At 49.5% G+C, this 22,686-nt stretch overlaps 3 protein-coding genes across 7 annotated transcripts in view; 1 reads left to right on the forward strand and 2 right to left on the reverse strand.

Annotated features, from left to right (window-relative positions):
- Nucleotides 1–1,257: 1,257 nt before the first annotated feature.
- On the reverse strand, nucleotides 1,258–2,927 carry NOP10 (NOP10 ribonucleoprotein). The gene is made up of 2 exons (XM_008017138.3): nucleotides 2,790–2,927; nucleotides 1,258–1,648 (listed from the first exon to the last, which is right to left on the reverse strand). Exons 1-2 carry the CDS (start codon nucleotides 2,841–2,843, stop codon nucleotides 1,508–1,510), a joined length of 195 nt encoding a protein of 64 aa, XP_008015329.1. The 5' UTR covers nucleotides 2,844–2,927; the 3' UTR covers nucleotides 1,258–1,507.
- A 156-nt stretch (nucleotides 2,928–3,083) lies between these two features.
- NUTM1 (NUT midline carcinoma family member 1) lies at nucleotides 3,084–20,539 on the forward strand. 3 transcript variants are annotated; one of them, XM_073012019.1, is made up of 8 exons: nucleotides 3,084–3,472; nucleotides 5,653–5,832; nucleotides 9,936–10,644; nucleotides 12,768–12,896; nucleotides 16,228–16,364; nucleotides 16,865–17,151; nucleotides 17,440–17,556; nucleotides 17,907–20,539. In XM_073012019.1, exons 1-8 carry the CDS (start codon nucleotides 3,403–3,405, stop codon nucleotides 19,968–19,970), a joined length of 3,693 nt encoding a protein of 1,230 aa, XP_072868120.1. In that variant the 5' UTR covers nucleotides 3,084–3,402; the 3' UTR covers nucleotides 19,971–20,539. The 3 variants fall into 3 exon arrangements, with proteins under 3 accessions (XP_072868120.1, XP_072868121.1, XP_037865727.2); XM_073012020.1 differs by having other exon boundaries at nucleotides 5,739–5,832; XM_038009799.2 differs by lacking the exon at nucleotides 5,653–5,832.
- A 773-nt stretch (nucleotides 20,540–21,312) lies between these two features.
- Nucleotides 21,313–22,686, reverse strand: part of LPCAT4 (lysophosphatidylcholine acyltransferase 4) — a 134,439-nt gene continuing 133,065 nt past the window's right edge. For all 3 annotated transcript variants that reach the window (XM_073012022.1, XM_073012021.1, XM_008017134.3), the window contains 3 exons: nucleotides 22,559–22,657; nucleotides 22,040–22,196; nucleotides 21,313–21,753 (listed from right to left, as the gene is read on the reverse strand). In XM_073012022.1, the coding sequence (XP_072868123.1) occupies nucleotides 21,578–21,753; nucleotides 22,040–22,196; nucleotides 22,559–22,657 (432 nt within the window). In that variant the 3' untranslated portion in view covers nucleotides 21,313–21,577. The remainder of the gene's footprint in view (nucleotides 21,754–22,039; nucleotides 22,197–22,558; nucleotides 22,658–22,686) is intronic.

Here is a 22,686-nt window from a genome sequence, read left to right on the forward strand (position 1 = left end):
GGAGAATGGCGTGAACCCGGGAGGCGGAGCTTGCAGTGAGCCGAGATCTGGCCACTGCACTCCAGCCTGGGCGACAGAGCAAGACTCCGTCTCAAAAAAAAAAAAAAAAAGAAAAAAAAAAGAAAATAATCTGTCTTCTATTAATTATGACCCCAGTGGAGAGATTTTTTTTTCTTTTCAGCAATCCACAACTATCCTGAACTTTTCTGCTGGGATGGTCAAATAACAAGATCCAAGACAAAGTCTGGCCGGGCACTGTGGCTCACACCTGTAATCCTAGCACTTTGGGAGGCCAAGGCAGGAGGACAGCTTGAGCCCAGGAGTGCAACACCAGCTTGGGCAACATAGCGAGACTTCGCCTCTATAAAAACTTTAAAAATGGAGTGGATCACTTGAGCCAGGGAGATAGAGGCTGCAATGAGTCGTGATCACATCACTGCACTCCTGCCTGGACCACAGGAGTGAGACCCTGACTCAAAAAAAAAAAAAAAGTCTTTCCAGGGCATGTCTTCATAAATCACATCTGTCTGTGCTAATTTAAGTTATATCTGCTTCTGGAATCTAGAATTCTTGATATCATAGAAAATAAAGATTGCAGAATTAAAATACAGACTCCACAAAACAATTTTAAAATCCATAGCACTAGGCCGGCCAAGGTGGCTCATGCCTGTAATCCCAGCACTTTGGGAGGCTGAGGCAGGAGAATTGCTTGAACCTGGGAGACGGAGGTTGTAGTCAGCCACCACTGCACTCCAGCCTGGACAACAGAGTGAGACTCTGTCTTTAAAAAAAAAAAAAAAAACCCACCACTAAATCAATGAGTTCAAAGATAAATATCAATAAGTTCAAAGATAAGTTAATAAGGAGAAAAATCAGACTAAACAGGTTAAGTAACTTTCTCAAAGTTATACAAAAAGGAAATATTGGTCTTCTTTCAATTCACTGCCTTCTCTCTATAATATACCTATTACTTTTTCAAGTACTCTTCCATTTTTAATCAAAATGTTATTTCGAGGGATGAGAAATTACGTGACAACAGGGGTATTTTTCAGGGAATGCTGACAGCTGTGAAAGTCTTAATCTTTCCTCCCCAATACCCTCCTACCCCTAACAGCACATGACCACTCTTGCTACAGCAGGACTGAAGTTTTTCTTCCAAGTGGTATTGTTGCAACTCTCTGGGGTACTCTCGTCCATCATCTCCCTCCCTTTAAAACAATACTACCAATCCTTTCCTCCAACAACACCAAGTAAGAGTTTTTCCAATCATTTTATCTTTAATAATCTTGTAGTAACTTAAAATACAAGAAAAAAAAGTCAAACGTGTTCCCTTTATGGGTGATGCCACCATGACTGCCTCACACAAGCATGCTCAATCACCACGATGAGACTGGATGCCACAGAGTATGGCTGGCAAAAAGGCATCAGGGCTCACAGACTGAGGAGTTTGGTTACGGAGTCTCCGAGGGGTAACAGGCCGCAGAAGAGACATCAGTTTAAGGGACCTTCAGAGGACAGGGCGCGGTTGCTGGGTCATGAGCACCTTGAAGCGTTTCTTGATGGTGATTCGGTGTCGAGAGTATTTGTCATCTGGGGAGAACCGAGCAGGATGGGCTGAGCAGGTCTGTTGTCCCATCGGGTCAAATTTCTGCTCCAGGAATAGAGAATGTATGTCAGTACAGGAGTGATGAAATGGGGTGGGGACAGCGCGAAAAAGGGCAAACATGAAAACAGAAGATGCAATATCAGCCCAAAAAGTTGTACAAATAAATAGAGAAATACAAAACTTAAAAAGGCTGGGCGCGGTGGCTCACGCCTGTAATCCCAGCACTTTGGGAGGCCGAGGCAGGAGGATGGCTTGAGGTCAGAAGTTTGAGACCAGCCTGGGCAATATGGCGAAACCTCGTCTCTACAACAAACAAACAAAACCAACCAACCAAACAAAAAAACCCTAAACCAAAAATTAGCCAGGTGTGGTGGCGCACGCCTGTAGTCCCAGCTACTCGGGAGGCTGAGGCAGGAAGATTGTTTGAGCCCAGGAGGCGGAGGTTGCAGTGAGCCGAGGCAACAAAGCGAGTCCCTGGGAGGCCGAGACGGGCGGATCACGAGGTCAGGAGATCGAGACCATCCTGGCGAACACGGTGAAACCCCGTCTCTACTAAAAATACAAAAAACTAGCCGGGCGAGGTGGCGGGCGCCTGTAGTCCCAGCTACTCCGGAGGCTGAGGCAGGAGAATGGCGTAAACCCGGGAGGCGGAGCTTGCAGTGAGCTGAGATCCGGCCACTGCACTCCAGACTGGGTGACAGAGCCAGACTCCGTCTCAAAAAAAAAAAAAAAAAAAAAAAAAAAAAAAATGGAAAAGTGAGTGCAATGGCGCTATCCCGGTTTACTGCAACCTCCGCCTCCCGGGTTTAAGCGATTCTCCTGTCTTAGCCTCCCAGGTAGCTGGGAAAACAGGTGCACGCCGCCACGCCCGGCTAATTTTTTGTATTTTAGTAGAAACGTAGTTTCACCGTGTTGCCCAGAATAGTCTCTAACTCCTGAGCTAAGGCAATCCACACGCCTCGGCCTCCCAAAGTGCTAGGATTACAGGCGTGAGCCACTGCGCCCGGCCAATTTTTTTTTTTTTTAATTAAAAAATTCGTCGCGCGCTCCCGGTTCTCCCCCACCTCGGTTCTGGACTTTCTGGTTCCCTGCACCCAGCTAGGTAACTCCGTGTATGGCCTCACCCATTCCTCCCATCTACATTTCTCGCCATGCCTATTTACAACCTGTTTTCTCTCCTCACCTTCAGCGTATAGACCCGATCTCCCTCCTCGTTGAGGTAATACTGGAGAAACATGACTGCTCATAAGCCAGAGGTCCCAATTCGCTCCGCCGCTCCGTCTGCAGTGGTCCGCCCGACCGCGTCACGTGTTCGTCAATTTCCTTCCTGCATAGCCGGAAGACTCTCTCCTGGCACGCCGGAAAATGTAGTCAATTTTTGCCTTATTTTCAGCTAGCCAGAAGGGGGCGCACGAGAGCAGGGCTTGGCTTGGGGGCCACGCTTGCAACTTTGCAGGCTGAAACACGTGGAGTGTGCCTACTGTGTGCTAGGTACACGGCGCTAGAGGGGGGTAGGGATGGATGTGGATAGAACATTGACGTATAGAAGCTTGTCTTTATCTCAAGATACACACCCATTTCAGGAGCAGTGAGTTTCCAGTGCCTGAAGAAACAAGGGCTCCAGGATTCAGTGCCCCTTTGCCCTAGGGAAGAAAGAAGAGGTTTTCTTCCCTCCCCTCTTTTACATCCAGTTCCCCTGCTCCATTTCAAAGCGTTGGCGGTAAAGAATGCATGTTGAGTATCAATATTCCGTAAAGCGAAAATAGCGTAAAGTTATTTTATGAAACTGGTGAAGTATGTTTCAGCGGTCGAACCAAGATTTAAACTTAGGTCCCTACCGCAAATTCAGCGCTCTTTCTTATAGTGGTGAGTAGCTAATAATAGCGTAATAAAGTGCACCTTCTAGGAGATTTTACAGTTTTTTAAAGAATATAGAAGTTCTCCTTATTCGTTTAAAGAAATGAAAATGAGAACCAAAATATCATTACAAAGATCATCATTACGCCTTATTTATAATGACAAAAGCATTGGCATATATGTTAATTGTGTAACCAGAAAAACCTGCAAGGTTTTTTGTTTTTTTTTTAAGAATATGGTTTGGCCGGGCGCGGTGGCTCACGCCTGTGATCCCAACACTTTGGGAGGCTGAGGCGTGCGGATCACAAGGTCAAGAGTTCGAGACCAGCCTGGCCAATCTGGCGAAACCCCGTCTCTACTAAAAATACAGAAAAAATTAGCTGGGTGTGGTGGTGGGCGCCTGTAGTCCCAGCCACTTCAGAGGCTGAGGCAGGAGAATCACTTGAGCCCGGGAGGCAGAGGTTGCAGGGAGCTGAGATAGCGCCACTGCACACCAGCCTGGGTGACAGAGTGGCACTCCGTCTGAAAAAAAGAATATGGTTTGTGACCGGGCGCGGTAGCTCAGGCCTGTAATCCCAGCACTTTGAGAGGCCGAGACAGGTGGATCACAAGGTCAGGAGTTCAAGACCAGCCTGGCCAATATGGTGAAACCCCGTCTTTACTAATAAAAATACAAAAATTAGTGGGACGTGCTGGCGGTCACCTGTAGTCCCAGCTACTCGGGAGGCTGAGGCAGGAGAATCGCTTGAACCCGGGAGGCGGAGGTTGCAGTGAGCTGAGATCACGCCACTGCACTCCAGCTTCGGCGACAGAGCAAGAGACCCTGTCCCAAAAAAAAAAAAAAAAAGAATATGGTTTGTATTTACTTGTAGTTGCATAAAAAATCTCTGCAAGTATTCACAAGAAACAGATGATACTAGTTTCCTCTGGGATAGAGAACCTAGTTACAGGAGAAAGGGGTAAGGGGTGGGAGGCAGACTTATTGCTATGTATTTTATTTTGTAGTTTGATTTTTGAGCCTTGCTAATGTATTACCTGTTAAAATTTTTTTAAAGGCCGGGCGCGGTGGCTCACACCTCTAATCCCAGCACTTTGGGAGGCCGAGGTGGGTGGATCATGAGGTCAGGAGATCGAGACCATCCTGGCAAACACAGTGAAACCCCGTCTTTACTAAAAATAGAAAAATTAGCCGGGTGTGGTGGCGGGCGCCGGTAGTCCCAGCTACTCGGGAGGCTGAGGCAGGAGAATGGTGTGAACCTGGGAGGCGGAGCTTGCAGTGAGCGGAGATCCGGCCACTGCACTCCAGCCTGGGCGACAGAGCAAGACTCTGTCTCAAAAAAAAAAAAAAAAGTATATCTAAGTAGTTAATTTTGTTAGAAAGGAAAAGGATGATTTCAGCCTTCCGGTCTTATTAATGAAAGAGTCTTTAGAAAAGAGAAAAGATATCTCGGAGAAAGCAAGAAAGACGCCATGAACCCCAGGGAAGGACTTTTGGGGGGAAATCCACGTTTGGATGAAGCTGTGGCTGTAGAGGATGGTCTGGGAATTACTGGCCTGAAATAGTCACCAGGAACCTTAGCAGATACATTTTATTTTTAAAATTTACACCAAAATGATTTAACAAAACGAAGGACTTTCTACTCTTGAGGTTTTAAACTGCATGGCAGCTTTTTTTATTTAGTAAGGCTTTTCAGCAAAGGGTAAGGCTTCTGTGGAGTACAGAGCCTATGCTAGTAGATTGGACAGCTTTCCAAGGAAATGATGTGCACACAGCAATTGAGCACCTTGGATCATCTAACAATTCTAATTTTAAACTTTAGTTCCCTTGATCCTTAAGTATACAGACCAATGTGGTCTGAATTTAGTTCGGAAAATATAGCCATCATTGGATTAAGTCAGGGGTCTACCATCAACCTGCTGTTAATAGGGAGTCAGTTACAGAACTGGCTGGGATGGAAGGACACAAAATGAGATATGTTGGTGAAGAATTGAAGTATAAGGAACCAAACGCAAAACTGTAATGTGTTGGGAATCTAAGAATTTACAAATAGCCCTAAAGGGCGAACATCAGTTGTGTTGCCGAACTGTAGTATGAAGGAAACTCCTGGTTTTTGCAGTTACTAGAACCCTTCATGGAATATCTCTCCCCACCCTCACCCCACTTTTCCCTCTCCCCTCCCCCACAGCAGACTGCCTTGAGTTCCATATTCTAGTTCTGTTTGATCTGATCTTTACCTTCCCTTCCTTGGATCCCTGTGCACCTACTTGGAGCCAGGTTACTCTGGGTCCTGGACCTGACTGCCTCATTCTGGAGGCTTCCAGACAGCCACGGTTAGTGCCCAAACCTGAGAGGATGGCTTCAGATGGAGGTAAGTCTTTAGGTGGTGAGGAGGATTTCTGGTACCTGCTCATATCCTTTGGGATAAGCTCTTTGAGCTGACCTAAAGAAATGCGAGGTGCTACACCCCATCAAAGATATCCCACTTGGAGAGGCTAGAGAAGGAGATTGTACCATTAAGACTAGGGGCCGGGGAAGGAAGAGGACCTCCTTAAGGGCAGATCAAGGTGTCTCCGAGGACGCACGCTAAGTATAGAGAATGGATGGCAATTAGCAACTTGAGTCTGTTGAACAGGGGGCGCGTCAGCATGTGTTTTTGTGGTGGGAGAGGGGATCAGAGGTATGTGTGTTAGGGCTGGCACAGAGAGGTTTCAAGGGGGAATGCCCACGTTCATCTGTCTCTTTCAGGCAACTGGAGCCTGTTCTAGGATTTTGCCATGCTTGAGCTTATGAGGGGAAGGGGATGTGGAGGATGGAGGATGGGAGGGTAAGGTGGGAAGGACCTTAGCGGGAAAAGATAATCTGTAGTTATCCGTTACAGAGAAATGCCTTCCTGAAAACTAGGCTGGAATGCATTATAAACTGCCTCTACTCTGGCCGGGCTCGGTGGCTCACGCCTGTAATCCCAGCACTTTGGGAGGCCGAGGCGGGCGGATCACCTGAGGTCAGGAGTTCAAGACCAGCCTGACCAACATGGAGAAACCCCATCTCTACTAAAACTACAAAAAAAAAAAAAAGCCGGGCATGGTGGTGCATGCCTGTAACCTCAGCTACTCGGGAGGCTGAGGCAGGAGAATCCCGTGAACCCGGGAGGCAGAAGTTGTGGTGAGCCAAGATTGTGTCATTGCACTCCAGCCTAGGCAACAAGAGCGAAACTCGGTCTCAAAAATAAATAAATAAATACTGCCTCTGCTCAGAGCCTCACGGCTCCTTCCAGCCCTAGAGGTGGCTTCGCTTTGAGTTCAGGAAGCAGTTTTTCCGGATTCATCTGGGCCAGAGAGGTGGGTCATTACAGCCAGGATGAGAGCTGGGGCTTCACTGAGATGCTCTTAGTTTTTCTTCCTTTTATGGATCTCAGGCCTTCAGGCCCCTTTCATTGTGTTCTGTACTCAGTGACATACCCTCAGCCCTCTGCTCTGTGGCTCAAATGAGTTTGAATCTGAGTTTGCTCATGTTCCATGGTCAGAATGCAGAAGTTGGGTGTTGTTAGTTTGACAGTGTAATATTTTTTGTAAAGGAGAGGAGATTTAAGCAGGTTATATTCTACTGTTGTTTTTTTGTTTTGTTTTGTTTTTGTTTGAGATGGAGTCTCACTGTGTCGCTTACGCTGGAGTGCAGTGGTGTGATGTTAGCTCACTGCAAAGTCTGCCTCCCGAGTTCCAGGGATTCTCTTTCCTCAGCTTCCTGAGCAGCTGGGATACAGGCGCCCACCACCACACCCAGCTAATTTTTCTATTTTTAGTAGAGACGGGGTTTCACCAAGTTAGCCAGGCTGGTGTCTAACTCCTGACCTCAAGCGCCTGTAATCTCAGCACTTTGGGAGGCCGAGGGAGGTGGATCACTTGAGGTCAGGAGTTCAAGACCAGCCTGGCCAACATGGTAAAACCCCATCTCTACTAAAAATACAAAAATTAGCTGGGTGTGTTGGCACCCACCTGTAATTCCAGCTACTCGGGAGGCTGAGGCAGGAGAATCGCCTGAACCCAGGAGGCAGCAGAGGTTGCAGTGAGCTGAAATCTTGCCACTGCACTCCAGCCTCGGTGACAGAGACTCTGTCTCGGGGGGGGAAAAAAAAAAGTCCTAGGAGACATAGGTTCTGATTAAGTACACATTTGTATACTTATCCTTGGTCTCTTTGACTAGAGTCCACATAGCCCCTCCTCAGCTGGAACTGTGACAATGAAGGACTTCATTGTCCTGTCCTTAGCGCCTAGCTCAGTGCCTCGTTCCTAGTGAGCCCTAAATTTCTGACGTTAGGAGCTCCAACCAGAAGGACCACAGATAGTCTGCATCGCCAAACACGTCCAGCAGTTACTTAAAGATCTGGAAACCTCTCTCCCCACACCGCCCTCCCTTCACTCATTTCCTTGTCCTTATCTAATCCTCTCTAATTATTCCTGGCTGTTATACAACAAAATTTCTGGGAACCAAACATCCAATCCACATATCCTCTCCTGGGAACAGTACTTCTGTGCGTGGTGGCAGAGGCCACAGAGCAGCTGGGAGAAGCAGGGTTCAGGTGGTTTAAATCTCTGGTTTGGAATAGGGGAGCATAGGGGATGTACGTGTAATGCTGGGTGGAGTGTGTTACGGGATGTCTGAGCTTCTTGGGCCCTAGAGTCACTGCTCCTGCTTGTGGATTGAATCTTTCTTCTGTTGTTTTAGGTTAAGAGAGATTTATAAGAAGCAACAGGAAAAGGAAAAGGAGGAGGGAATGAGCCAGTCATATTTTTGAAAGTGCCTCCTTCTCAAAGGCCTTATGGATGCCTCGAGAGGGGCTAGAACTTACCGTGGACTAGTTCCCTTACTGCACGGAGGCTGCTGTGGGCTGTTTTCCCTGCAGAGCAGGTGTCAACCCAATTCTGTATCTTAGTAAACAGCCTATGGAGAGGCTGGAGAGGTCTGCCAGGAATTTTCTTAGAGAAGCACTTAGGGGACCGGGTGCAGTGGCTCACGCCTGTAATCCCAACACTTTAGGAGGCCGAAGCAGGTGGATCACCTGAGGTCAGGTTTTTGAGACCAGCCTGGCCAACATGGCATAAACCCCGTATCTACTAAAAATACAAACATTAGCTGGATGTGGTGGTTCACGTCTGTAATCCCAGTTACTTGAGGGGCTGAGGCAGGAGAATCACTTGAACCTGGGAGGCAGAGGTTGCAGTGAGCTAAGATCATGCCACTGCACTCCAGCCTGGGTGACACAGAAAGACTCCATCTAAAAAGAAAGAAAGAAAGAAAGAAAGAAAGAAAGAAAGAAAGAAAGAAAGAAAGAAAGAAGAGAGAGAGAGAGAGAGAGAGAGAGAGAGAGAGAGAGAGAGAGGGAGGGAGGGAGGGAGGGAGGGAGGGAGGGAAAGGAAGGCAGGCAACATTTAGAGGCAGTGATGGCTTGGGCTTGTCTCTTCTTGGCAGACAGGGGTCTGTGTGTCTTGTTGAAAAAGAAGCAGCTTCTTTAATGCAGTCATTCTCAACGAGGAGTAAGATCAAAATCACTTGGGGGACATTTGCAAACCTCACAAGTTCCCCATCCTTATCCCCTCTTTCACCTGTTGAGAATCAATGCTTTGAGTCTTCGAGTCTAAAGAGGAACTCAGATGGGGTGTGGTGGCTCATCCCTGTTATCTCTGCACTTTGGAAGGCTGAGGCAGGAGGATCACTTGAGGCCAGGAGTCTGAGCCTAGCCTAGGCAACATAGTGAGACCCCGTCTCTACAGTTTTGTTTGTTTGTTTGTTTTGAGACAGAGTTTTTCTTTGTCACGCAGGCTGGAGTGCAGAGGCGCGATCTCAGCTCACTGCAGCCTCCACTTCTTGGGCTCAAGTGATCCTTCCACCCCAGGCCCCCCAGGTAGTTGGGACTACAGGTGCATGCCAGTGCACTTGGCTTATTTTTGTGTTTTTAGTAGAGACAGGGTTTTGCCATGATGCCCAGGCTGGTCTCAAACTCCTGGAGTCAAGCAATCCTCCTTCCTTGGCCTCCCAAAGTGCTGAGATTACAGGCATGAGCCACTGTGCCCTGCCTCTACGAAAAAAAAATTTAAAAATAAAGGGGGAATTCGCCTATAATCCCAGCACTTTGGGAGGCCGAGGAGGGAGGATCACGAGGTCAGGAGATCGAGACCATCCTGGCTAACATGGTGAAACCCCATCTCTACTAAAAATACAAAAAATTAGCCAGGCGTGGTGGCGGGCACCTGTAGTCCCAGCTACCCGGGAGGCTGAGGCAGGAGAATGGCGTGAACCTGGAAGATGGAGCTTGCAGTGAGCCGAGATCGCGCCACTGCACTCCAGCCTGGGTGACAGAGAGAGACTCCGTCTCAAACAATAAAAATAAAAATAAAAATAAAATGGGGAATTCAGATGGCTAACTCTGGTCTTCTTTTCTCCTACTCCATTTCTTCTTTTTCTTTGTCTCAACAGCATCTCCGTTGCCGGGACCAGATATGAGCATGAAACCTAGTGCTGCCCCGTCTCCATCGCCTGCACTTCCCTTTCTCCCACCAGCTTCTGGTCTGCCAGATCACCTACCCGGGGAGCCACCTCCACAGCCCATCATGCCTTCAGTATTCTCTCCAGACAATCCTCTGATGCTCTCTGCTTTCCCCAGCTCACTGTTGGTGACAGGGGACGGGGGCCCTTGCCTCAGTGGGGCTGGGGCTGGCAAGGTCATTGTCAAAGTCAAGACAGATGGGGGATCAGCTGAGCCCTCTCAAACTCAGAACTTTATCCTTACTCAGACTGCCCTCAATTCGATTGCCCCGGGCACTCCCTGTGGGGGTCTTGAGGGTCCTGCACCTCCATTTGTGACAGCATCTAATATGAAGACCATTCTGCCCTCTAAGGCTGTTGGTGTCGGCCAGGAGGGCCCTCCAGGCCTTCCACCTCAGGCTCCACCACCAGTTGCTCAACTGGTCCCCATTGTGCCCCTGGAAAAAGCTTGGCCAGGGCTACATGGGACAACCAGGGAAGGCGGTCCTGTGGCCACTCTATCCAAGCCTCCACTAGGTGACCGCTCCAAAATTTCCAAGGATGTGTATGAGAACTTCCGTCGATGGCAGCGTTACAAAGCCTTGGCCCGGAGGCACCTATCCCAAAGTCCTGACACAGAAGCTCTGTCCTGTTTTCTTATGTAAGTGGGGAGACCTGAGATTAATTATTCTAGGGCTTTTAAATAAGGAGAACTTTGGGGTGAATGTAGTAGTTTAGGTTATTTAGGAATACTGGAGGGAAGGTCATGAGGGCAGTGGAGATGCTCTGAGAATGAAAAACATGTTGTTAATAATAACAGCCCCTTAACCCACTTCCTAGTTGATAACAACCTTTCAGGTGTCTTAGCTTAAGTGATCCTCACAACACTGAGTTCAGGCCAGCCTTTCTCTGGTCATCTTCATGTACAGACAAGAGACTGAAGCTCAGAGAGGGCTCCTGCCATAAACCAAAGACCAGTGATGGGAACTTAGGCTCTCACTCTAAGTGCCAGGGTCCACCCCGCCCCGCCGTTCTATTTTACTACCTTTTGACATTTGTGATCCTGGGCAGGACATTTAACATCTTTACCCTCAGTTTTCTCATGTAAAAAGCGGGATAACTCTACCTACTTCACACAGTTGCTGAGAAGATCAAATGGGTTAATATATGTGAAGTCCTTGGCACAGAGAATGTTTCATTAAATGTCAGCTATTTTATTATTATCATAAAAAGGCAATCCAGAAGAGGAAAAGAACTCGCAAAAGGTCAAAACGTCCTTGCTTAAGAGCGAGTGTATGTTTAGCCAAGGAGCCCCGGGTCCTAGGCTGCTGAGTTTACAAAACAGTCTTTGCTCAGCTGGGGAATAGTCTTTCCTTCCCACCCAGACCCACTGTCCCTCTCAACTGCCCTATGCCCTCAGCGTTTTGTGTAAGCCACTCTGTAACACACACCACATTATATTGCTTTAAACAAATTTACATAGTGCTCTTCCAGTGGCTGAACTCCTAAAGGAATCTCCCCCTTGGAATCTACCCCGAACTTGGAGCAAATGAATCAAGATGTTCCCCTAAAGTCCTAGATGTACAGCATCTTCCTGACTCCCTGCTTTCTCCAGACAGATCTGAGTTCACTCTTGGAGCCTAGCAGGCTACATTTCAAAATCTTGAACCAGTATGGGCTCTCAAGGTTTGCATGGGATTCATTTGCTTCGGGTCCTGGCCTGCTTGTGCTTCACACTCAGCGGCTCTGGGCAGGGTCTTCCACAAAGGGCAGTCGAGACCACTGCAGCCTGGGAAGCTCCTAAAATGCTCAGCTGTGGGATCCTGGGGAGGGGCAGTTTGGTGATAATGAGCTTCCCCAGGTGATTCTGATGCTTAATAATATCTGAGGACTCCAAGGGAAGTCAGAGAGGCAAAATGAAGCCCTTACTTTAGGCTGGGCTCTTGATTTCTTCTGGATTAGAAAGGGCTCAAGAGCCCTCTAGAAGTGGGGGTCTAGTACTGGCATTTGACAGTCTGTGGGGGGTATCTGGAAACAAAGACTAAAAACCAATAAATAAAAACACCACACGACCTTTAATTAGAGATTCCTTTGGGTTAGCAAATGCCTTAAAAAAAAAAAAAAGCAAGAACCTCTGGACAAGGTTAAACCTACTTTATAGCGAATCCCGTTCATTTAATAACATGAGTCCTCCCTTTTTTTTTTTTTTTTTTGAGACAGAGTCTTGCTCTGTCACCAGGCTAGAGTGCAGTGGCGCGATCTTGGCTCACGGCAACCTCTGCCTCCTAGGTTCAAGCCATTCTCCTGCCTCAGCCTCCCGAGTAGCTAATTTTTGTATTTTTAGTAGAGATGGGGTTTCACCATGTGGGCCAAGATGATCGCGATCTCTCGACCTCGTGATCCACTCGCCTCGGCCTCCCAAAGTGCTGGGATTACAGGCATAAGCCACCGCGCCCAGCACGAGTCCTCCCTTTCTAATAATTAATTGAGGATGGCACTGTGAGAATTAGGGGTGGTAGCTGCGGTTGATTTTAAAAGGTGGGGAGAAGAATTATCTGTTTGATTTTATATTAGTTGTAAATTTCAACAGGAAGAGGGGCGAGTATGGTAAATGAATGGTTGGGAGGTTGAGCGTCTGTAAGTCTAATCAGAAGTGGGACATGACAGGGCCTGAGGGGCACGATAGATTTGATGAGGGGCAGGGGATGTGTTATTGAGGCAGGTGTAAGGGCAGGTGGATGGGAGCACACTTTTAGAATGTGACTGACTCAATGGGGGTTTTAGCCCAGTGCTTCGTTCCCTGGCCCGGCGGAAGCCCACTATGACCCTGGAGGAGGGACTGCCATTGGCCGTGCAGGAGTGGGAGCACACCAGCAACTTTGACCGGATGATATTTTACGAGATGGCGGAAAGGTGAGTTTGATGAACCTTCATTCTCCTGAGGGAGGCTGTGGGCTGAGAGCAGTAGGGGCAGCTGAGAGACTCGGGTGGGGTCAATTATCAAAAGCCATGTTAGGGCGGGGCATGGTGGCTGGCGCCTGTAATCCCACCACTTTGGGAGGCTGAGGCGGGTGGATCACCTGAGGTCAGGAGTTCGAGAACAGCCTGGCCAACATGGTGAAACCCCATCTCTACTGGAAAAAACATTACAAAAATTAGCTGGGCATGGTGGCACGTGCCTGTAGTCCCAGCTACTCGGGAGGCTGAGGCAGGAGAATCGCTTGAACCTGGGAGGTGGAGGTTGCTGTGAGCCAAGATTATGCCACTGCAGTCCAGCATGGGCGATAGAGCAAGACTCCATTTCAAAAAAAAAAAAGATGTTAGGCTGGGTGTGTGCTTGTAGTCCCAGCTACTTGAGAGGCTAAGGTGGGAGGATGGTTTGGGCCCAGTAGTTCAAGACCAGCCTGGACAACACTGCAAGACCTCATCTCAAAAAAAAAAAAAAAAAAAAGAGAGAGAAAGAAAGGAAAGAAAAACAGGGTGGGGAGGAGGGGTGTAGACTAGGATGGTGGTTTCCTGGATCCTTGCTTCTTCCTCCACCACCTTGATTCTTGGGTTTTTCTATCGTGTTTCCTCTTGAAAGCTCCCCCGTCACCAGATCCTGAATCTGTATAGGAGCCTTGATACTGTAGATCTTAGGATGGGATTGGACCCCAATGGGTATAGCAATTTCATGCTGAAGGGACCTAGTAATGAGGAGGTATGCTCTACCAGGCAGGTTCTTGTCTCTTCCCACTGACTTGGTAGCAAGTGGCTATTGATACAGAACTTCAGGACCGCTCCTCCATTGGAAACAGTGGCACAGAAAATCCCTTTCCCCCTTTATCCCAGCGAGGGGCTGGTTCTGGAAGAGCCAGGGAAAGCCAGTGTCCGGGATGCACACAGTTGTCTCCTGGCTCTTATTCTATTTCTCTGTAATATCTTTGATTCAAAAAAAAAAAGAAAAAGAAAGAAAGAAAAATAAAAAAAAGGCCAGGCATGGTAGCTCATGCCTGTAATCCCAACACTTTGGGAGGCCGAAGTGGGTGGATGACCTGAGGTTGGGAGTTCAAGACCAGCCTGACTAACATGGAGAAACCCCGTCTCTACTAAAAATACAAAATTAGCCAGGTGTGGTGGTGCATGCCTGTAATCCCAGCTACTCAGGAGGCTGAGGCAGGAGACTCGCTTGAACCCAGGAGGTGGAGGTTGCGATGAGCCGAGATTGTGCATTGCACTCCAGCCTTGGCAACAAGAGCGAAACTCAGTCGAGAAAGAAAGAAAGTAAGAAAGAAAGAAAGAGAGGGAAGGAAGGAGGGAGGGAGGGAGGGAGGGAAGGAAGGAAGGAAGGGAGGGAGGGAGGGAGGGAGGGAGGGAAAGAAAAAACTCAGAAAAATGAACGCATTTTTCCAAGTTTAGCTTCCACTTGCTCCCTCCCAAAACCTTTTGGACCCGTGCTTCGTAGACTTACCTTTTCAAGAACCCCCATCCCAGTCTCAGGACTCTGGGATCTCAGCCTTGTCTCCTGGCAGGAACTGCCTTGAATTCTTTATGGTTGTAGGCAGGGGCAAATGAGGTCTCGAGGAGGATCCCACTGTGAGATCCCACCAGGCTGTTGCATAGGCCTGATTAAATTAAACAAGCCTATATTAAGCACTGCTGTGTACAATCCATGAAGCTGGGTGAGATAGGTATGGAAAAGAAGTGAGGCCAGGCACATCGGCTCACACCTGTAATCCCAGCACTTTGGTAGGGCGAGGCAGGCGGATCATGAGGTCAGGAGATCGAGACCATCCTGGCTAACACGGTGAAACCCCTTAGCTACTAAAAATACAAAAAAAAAAAAAAAAAAAAAAAAAAAAACCAGGCATGGTGGCATGCACCTGTAGTCCCAGCTACTCGGGAGACTGAGGCAGGAGAATCACTTGAACCCGGGAGGCAGAGGTTGCAGTTAGCCAAGATTGCGCCACTGCACTCCATCCTGGGCAACAGAGTGAAACTCCATCTCAAAATTAAAAATAAATAAATAAAAAGTAGTGAAAGCCCTGGCTCTGTCCAAGAGAAGTTTACAAGCTCTAGATCATTCTTATTTTTTATTTTTATTTTTTTGAGACAAAGTGTAACACTGTTGCCAGGGCTGGAGTGCAATGGTGCAATCTCAGCTCCCTGCAACCTCTGCCTCCTGGATTCAAGTGATTCTCCTGCCTAAGCCTCCTGAGTAGTTGGGATTACAGGTGCCCACCACCACATCAGGCTAATTTTGTGTATTTTTAGTAGAGACAGGGTTTCACTATGTTGGCCGGGCTGGTCTCGAACTCCTAACCTCACGATCCGCCCACTTCAGCCTCTCAAAGTGCTGGAACTACAGGCATGAGCCACTGCACCCGTCCTCACTCTTTACTTTTTAAAATTTTTTTTGAGGCAGGATCCTACTCTGTTGCCCATCCTGGAGTGCACTGGCACTGTCAGGGCTCACTGCAGCCTTCACCTCCTGAGCTCAAGCAATCCTCCCATCTCAGCCCCACAATAGCTGTGATTAGACGCACGTCACCACTCCTGGCTAATTTTTTTGTATCTTTTGTAGAGATGGATTTTTGCCGTGTTACCCAGGTTGGTCTCAAACTCCTTTTTTTTTTTTTTTTTTTTTTTTTTTGAGACGGAGTCTCACTCTGTCGCCCAGGCTGGAGTGCAGTGGCCGGATCTCAGCTCACTGCAAGCTCCGCCTCCCAGGTTCACGCCGTTCTCCAGCCTCAGCCTCTCGAGTAGCTGGGACTACAGGCGCCAGCCACCTTGCCCGGCTAGTTTTTTGCATTTTTTTTTAGTAGAGACGAGGTTTCACCGTGTTAGCCAGGATGGTCTCAATCTCCTGACCTCGTGATCCACCCGTCTCGGCCTCCCAAAGTGCTGGGATTACAGGCTTGAGCCACCAAACCCGGCTGGTCTCAAACTCTTGAGCTCAAGCAATCTGCCCACCTCAGCCTCCCAAAGTGTTGGGTTTATAGGCATGAGCCACCCCACCTGGCCATTCATTTTCTTAAGCTTCCTAAGTGATGACTATAGGGAAAGGAACTATGTGCTGAGCTCCCGAAGTTTCCCTGGAAATATGGTTAAGCCACCTGTGACCACCCTCCTGGGTGACATGACTTAGGCAGACTTTGCCCACCTGAGAGCACTTCCTTTCTTAGCCATGCTTGACTGTCGTCTGGATTTCTGACGGGTCTGGTCTCCTTCTTAGCATTGCCTATGCCTTTCTCACCCTCTGCAGGTTCATGGAGTTTGAGGCTGAGGAGATGCAGATTCAGAACTCACAGCTGATGAATGGCTCTCAGGGCCTGTCTCCTGCAGCCCCTTTGAAACTTGATCCTCTAGGGCCCCTGGCCTCTGAGGTTTGCCAGCAGCCAGGTGAGGCTACCCAATTTTGACAGGAGCCGTGGGCCCAAGGCTCAAAGGGAGGTGTACAGAAGCCAGTCACAGATTAGAGAAGGCATGGCCCAGGCTCTGCCGCTTTCCCTCTGGAGAGTGGCATTTGATATTCCAAGCAGACCACCCCATAGGACGCTGGGTTCTCAGGTTCCTTTTGCCCTGAACTAGGTATTGATGTTGGTCAAGTGAACTAACTGCTCTCACCAAGACTCTAAATTCAGCACATAATACCTCATCTGCCTAAGAAATGGGGGCTGGATCAGGGGGTTTCTTGGAATTTCAGGGATTCCAAAATTCCTCATACAGTGATTCTTAGGCCCTCTAGGTCCTAAATCTCCCATGGCTGGCACTTTTTCAGGTTGGCCCAATCCAGCCTGGAGCCATTTCAATGTACCTAGATTGCTGGCCTCACAGAGCTGGGAGGCAGAAGCTGTCGTTTCTGTGCTACTTCCCATTCTCCTATCTATCTCTTCCCTTAGTGTACATTCCGAAGAAGGCAGCCTCCAAGGCACGGGCCCCCCGCCGGCGGCAGCGTAAAGCCCAGAGACCTCCTGTTCCTGAGGCGCCCAAGGAGATCCCACCAGAAGCTGTAAAGGAGTATATTGACATCATGGAAGGGCTGGTGGGGACTCAACTGGCCACTGGGGAGTCAGATGGAAAACAAGAGGAAGAAGGGCAGCAGCAGGAGGAGGAAGGCATGTATCCAGATCCAGGTCTCCTGAGCTACATCAATGAGCTGTGTTCTCAGAAGGTCTTTGTCTCCAAGGTGAGCTGGGCCTGCACATCTGGTTTCTAGCAGATCCTTGGGGTGGGTACTCCCGGGAACTAATGATCTGGGGTTTGTCCAAGGTAGTAGGAATTAGGTTTTGTTCTGTAACTGAGTAATGTGTGTGCATGCATCATCATGAGAATGTGTGTAGCCGGTGGTGGTCAGTTTACAATACCGGAGGGGTAAGAGGGGACAGTTGGGGAGCTCATGGTTTCTTCTCTAAAGCCCCTTGTTTCACAGGTTACCTGCTTACAGACTTACATCACTTTTCCTTCTGTTATCCAGGTGGAGGCCGTCATTCACCCTCAATTTCTGGCAGATCTGCTGTCCCCAGAAAAACAGAGAGATCCCTTGGCCTTAATTGAGGAGCTAGAGCAAGAAGAAGGACTCACTCTTGCCCAGGTAAAACTGGGGTATAGGAAATATGAGAACAAGAAGCTTGCAAGATTTTATCTAACCCTACACTGCCAAGGGTGATACGGCTCTAGAGATGAACAGCTTCAGGACTGGGCTGCAGGTGCAGAACAAGTAGGTAGAGGGCTATGGAAACACAGGAAATGAGAATGTAAGGGCTCACAGCAGGGGAATAGGGCACAAGGAGGTGGGAAAGAGCTGCAGTATCTGTCTTTGCTACCATCGCTTAAACTACTTGCTTGCCTTCCTTGCCCTGCCCAAATACCATCTTGTACCACCCACTCAGTCACCTCTTTCACAATCACGTATAGCACGGATTATTTGTCCATTTCTTCCAGCTGGTCCAGAAGCGACTCTTGGCCTTAGAAGAGGAGGAAGATGCAGAGGCGCCTCCAAGTTACAGTGGAGCTCAGTTGGACTCCAGTCCTTCTGTTTCTGATGAGGATGAAGATGGGGATGGGCGGCTTCGACCCTCACCTGGGCTTCAGGGGGCTGGGGGCGCCATTTGCCTTGGAAAGGTTTCTTCTTCAGGAAAACGGGCAAGAGAAGTGCATGGTGGGCAGGAGCAAGGCCTAGGGAGCCCCAGAGGGATGCACAGGGATGGGAACACTCTGCCATCCGCCCGCAGCTGGGCCCTGCAGCCAGAACCTGCAGCTCTCCAGGGAACTCCGGGACCCTTGGGTATGGCGAGGAGAGGGTCCGGGAAGGTTATAAACCAGGGATCGCGACTTCGAGATGGCCATCTAGGAGGCGCTGGGCCGCCTGGGCGCTGCCTGGTGGCTGATGGGACTTCAGAGGCTCTGCCCCTTTGCTGGCAGGAAGGCTTCCAGCCTGACAGCACTCCCAGTTTGGATGCTGGACTCGCAGAGCTGGCTCCTCTGCAGGGACGAGGGTTAGACAAGCAAGTCCTGGGACTGCAGAAAGGACAACAAACGGGGGGTCGTGCAGGGCTTCCTGAAGGGAAGGAGCCTTTAGCAGTGCCCCAGGAAGGCTCTGCAGGAGCCATGTGGGGAGATGACAGACGTACCCCCATGGCTCAGAGTTATGATCAGAATCCTTCCCCTAGAGCAGCTGGGGACAGGGACGACGTCTCTCTCAGCCCAGGACTTTGGCTGAGCGGTGAGATGGCTGCCGTAGACTTGGAGCTGCCCGTACACAGAGAGGAGGTCATAGAGAGCTTCCAAGCAGAGGCGTGTGTAACTGAGTGTCAGGAAGGCTGCCAGGGCCTGGGCTCCAGCGGCAGCATTTCCCTGGGTCCTGCAGAAACCATAGTACCTGGGGGTACGGAGAGCAGTGTGATGCCCTGTGGAGGCACAGTTGCGGCAGCTGCCCTAGAAAAGAGAAACGATTGCAGCTTGCCAGGACCTTTGAGGGCCAACAGCCCAGCCTTGAGGTCCAAAGAAAATCAAGAGCAGAGCCATGAAACCACAGGGGACCCCAGTGATCTGCAGGCAGGAGGCTGCTTCCCATTGCTGGAAAGCAGAATTGGCGGTTCCACACTGGGATCTTCCAAAGAAACCCTTCTGCCCACATGCCAAGACAGTGTCCTTATCATGGGGACCGAGGATGCCTCCTCCTTGCCTGAAGCCAGCCAAGAGGCAGGAAGCAGAGGCAATTCCTTTTCTCCTCTGTTGGAAACCATAGAACCGGTCAACATACTAGGTGTTAAAGATGACTGTGGCCTCCAACTAAGGGTCAGGAAGGACACCTGCCCATTGAATGTTAATTCTTATGACCCCCAAGGAGAAGGCAGGGTGGATCCTGACCTGTCCAAGCCTAAAAACCTTGCTCCTTTACAAGAGAGTCAGGAGTCTTACACAGCTGGGACCCCCAAAACATCATCTCACCAGGGCCTTGGAAGCACTTTCCCTAGATGGAGAACCAGGGATGCCATAGTTCTGAGAGAGACTTCTGTTAGTAAAACACGCAGGTCAGCAGATAGGGCCAAAGGGAAGGAGAAAAAGAAGAAGGAAGCAGAGGAAGAGGATGAGGAACTCTCCAACTTTGCTTACCTCTTGGCCTCTAAACTTAGCCTCTCACCAAGGGGGCATCCTCTCAGTCCTCACCATGCCTCAGGTCAGGGCAGCCAGAGAACATCCCACCTGCTCCCTGCCAGGGCAAAAGGCCCCAGCAAACCTCCATGTCCCGTTACCAAGTCTGGGAAGCGAGCTCTAGCTGGAGGTCCAGCCCCTACTGAAAAGAGATCCCACTCGGGAGCTCAACTTGGGGTCCGCAGGGAGAAACCCCTAGCCCTGGGAGTAGTTCGAGCCTCACAGCCTCGTAAAAGGCGGTGTGACAGTTTTGCCACAGGCAGAAGGAAGAAACAACGTTGCAGCCAGCAGGGAGCAGCAGGACCATCTGACCCCACTTGCCAGTCCCTAAAGGTGGGTGCCCCAGAGTAGATTCCAGCCCTGCTGCCCACCAATGGAGATCCCAATGTTGAATCTCATCCCAATGTTGTTTTGTTGTTCTGCAAAACTGGCAAGCATGGAGAGAGAGGTCAGACTGGCTAGGCTGCAGGGGGCGTCACCTTTGGAAGCAGCTATAGAGAAAGAAAACGAATAAAGTGTTTTTGTTGGAAAATGCTCTCAAAGTGCCTTTTTCTGTACTCGTGTCTTTGCTGCTAGATAGGGTAAGATGTTAGAAAGACAGGCTGTAGGGGTAGTCTTAGATTCTACAAATCCATAGAGCTTACCTTGTCTCCAGCCTTATCTTGGCTCCTTGCAGCCTCCTCCTGGCAACAGGCTGGCTCTCAGGCTGTGATAAGTCCCCAAACTGAGGAATCTCCCATGACCGCTTCATACATCCCCTCTTCACAAGCCTGGACTTGGCGTCACGAAGGCTTATCTGGGCATCTTTTAATTATCTGCCTCCCTTTAAGTCTATAGATAGAAAGATGCTTTTCTACCTGTTAGATCTGAGACAGGACCTAATTTTCTTCTTTTTTTGAGACAGGGTCTCGTTCTGTAGCCTAAACTACAGAGTGCAGTGGCGTAATGATGGCTCATTGCAGCCTCAACCTCCTGGGCTTAGACAATCCTCCCATCTCAGCCTCCCAAGTAGCTGGGACTACAGGTGTGCACCAGCATGTCCGGCTAATTTTTCTATTTTTTAGAGATGGGGTTTTACCACATCATCCAGGCTGGTCTTGAACTCCTAGGCTCAAGCCATCTGCCTGCCCCAACCTCCCAGAGTGCTGGGATTACAGGTATAAGCTACCATGCCCGCCCTAATTTTCTAATTGTCCATAATTGTGTCTCTAGGGGGTCTTGTTTTCTTCCTTGAAAAGAGGCTGGACAGAAAGGACTTCAGTGTCCTTACTCATCCTGTGGCAGAGAAGCCCTCCTGTGTGGCTGGTCTGACCTGCAGGGAGGAGGCTGCTTCCTTACTGACAGCTCCTTGCTTCCACTAGGGGCGATGGAATCAAGTCTCAGTAGGATTATTAAATATGGAATGGTAGCAAGCTATTTTTTAATCTCTAATGAGGACAGAACAAGAGGGAATGCGCTGAAAAGAGGTTCGCGGAGAAGTCTGTTAAAATGTACATATAGGAGAGGACAGCAGGAGGGAGGATATGGAACCTCAGTATGATTTCTGTACAGGAAGGAGCCCTGTCCATCTGATAGTGAGGAAGACTCATCCAGCTCTGGCCAAGAGGACGAACCTTGGAAACCTTCGGGATCTTCCAACAGGCGTCCTACAACCATTCATCCCTTTCCTTCCCAAGTAATGATAACATCAATGTGACTGGACTTCCTTTTTTTAATAGATATAGATTTATATTTATATATAAAATAGTTTTTTACAAAAAAAAAAAAAAAAAATCAACCAAACAAAAAATTAAAATCAACTTAAAAAAAATCAACCAAACAACAATAACAAAATTCAAACAGGAGCAGAGAGGGGCTGAGCGTAGGGGAGGTCCCTGGCGCTGCCGGTGGAGGGGGGCTGAGGCACAGGGGAGACCCCTGGTGCTGCCCTGAGGAGGAGGGGCGGGAGGCTGAGGCGCTCAGTCTCCCTTCTGCTTGGGCGCTTGCACAGTCCCGTTGGCCAGAGCAGTGGGGCTGCCTGGGGATGAGGCATTTGGTGTCTGGGAGGTGCCTCGAGAAGTGTGTGGGGGGCGCAGGTAGGTGCTGAAGAGCTTCCCATAGAGTGGGTCATGGAGGGAGAAGTTCTGGAACTGACCTGGACAAATCAGAGATGTGGAAAAGTGAAAAGATCTAAGAACGAGAAGAGAATCCCCCGGCTCTTTTCTCAGAACTGAAACATCCTGTCCCTCTACCGTGTTTAACTTCTCATATCCAGGTTTGTGTCCTCTCTTCCTTTCCAGCCTGTTCCTCCCAGCCTCACTTCTCACAGGCTCTGATCGCCAGCACTGGTCACTGACCCTTGTTCCCTCCCAGCCCAGGGCTTTCCTGGATGCTGGCGGTGCCCCAAGTGCCCGTGCGGGGCTCAGAAGGCAGTGACTCACACAGGGACAGGCCTCGGCTGGGTCCCGCCTGGCACAGCTCAGCATGCAAAGCTGCGGCGGCAGGGCGGGGCGAACCCAGCAGCAGGTGCAGGATGGTGCTGAAGCCGGCTTTGCACAGCAGGCGGTTGGGCCCCTCTGCTTGCTCTTCAGCAAAGAGCTTGGGAGAGAAAGGGATGTGAGTCAAGTTCTCTCCTCGTGCCATGGCCTCACCCTGCCCCACAGACTGGCCTGACAGGCTCCTCCTCTTCCAAAAGGGTGGTGCACAAGCCTTCCCTGACCCTCAGTGCCCTTTCTGCAGAACTGTAGACTTTATAGCTTTTTCCTTCTTCTTCCTTCTTCTCGTTCCCGGCTAGGCCTCAACATAGAGGCTGGGGGTCTGCAGTTTTAGGCACTGTGGTACTCGGTTGGATACCAGGTGCCTACTATCTAGAAGCTACCGGGAACGGCATACCCGAACGGGCCTCCTGGAGTGGGGTGAGCATAGCCACTAAGCACAACCCCCCCGCCGCCCCCCAGTACCTCAAAGGCCAGACGAGTCAGCTCTTCCAGGCTCCTGCCTCCATCCAGAGCTGCTAGCGCAAGGGCCACATCTCGGAAGTCCACCAAACCCTTGGTATCCTGGAGTGAAAAAGAAACCAGGGCAATGT

Source organism: Chlorocebus sabaeus, chromosome 26, assembly GCF_047675955.1.
Source record: "Chlorocebus sabaeus isolate Y175 chromosome 26, mChlSab1.0.hap1, whole genome shotgun sequence".
Lineage (NCBI taxonomy): Eukaryota > Metazoa > Chordata > Mammalia > Primates > Cercopithecidae > Chlorocebus > Chlorocebus sabaeus.

Coding starts and splice junctions, on each gene's coding strand:
- NOP10 (XM_008017138.3), bottom strand. CDS start 2,843: ATGTTTCTCCAGTATTACCTCAACGAGGAGGGAGATCGGGTCTATACG. Junction 1,649..2,789: donor ATCGGGTCTATACGCTGAAG/GTGAGGAGAGAA, acceptor TTCCTGGAGCAG/AAATTTGACCCGATGGGACA.
- NUTM1 (XM_073012019.1), top strand. CDS start 3,403: ATGTTTCAGCGGTCGAACCAAGATTTAAACTTAGGTCCCTACCGCAAA. Junction 17,152..17,439: donor AGAAGGTCTTTGTCTCCAAG/GTGAGCTGGGCC, acceptor TCTGTTATCCAG/GTGGAGGCCGTCATTCACCC. Junction 17,557..17,906: donor AAGGACTCACTCTTGCCCAG/GTAAAACTGGGG, acceptor CATTTCTTCCAG/CTGGTCCAGAAGCGACTCTT.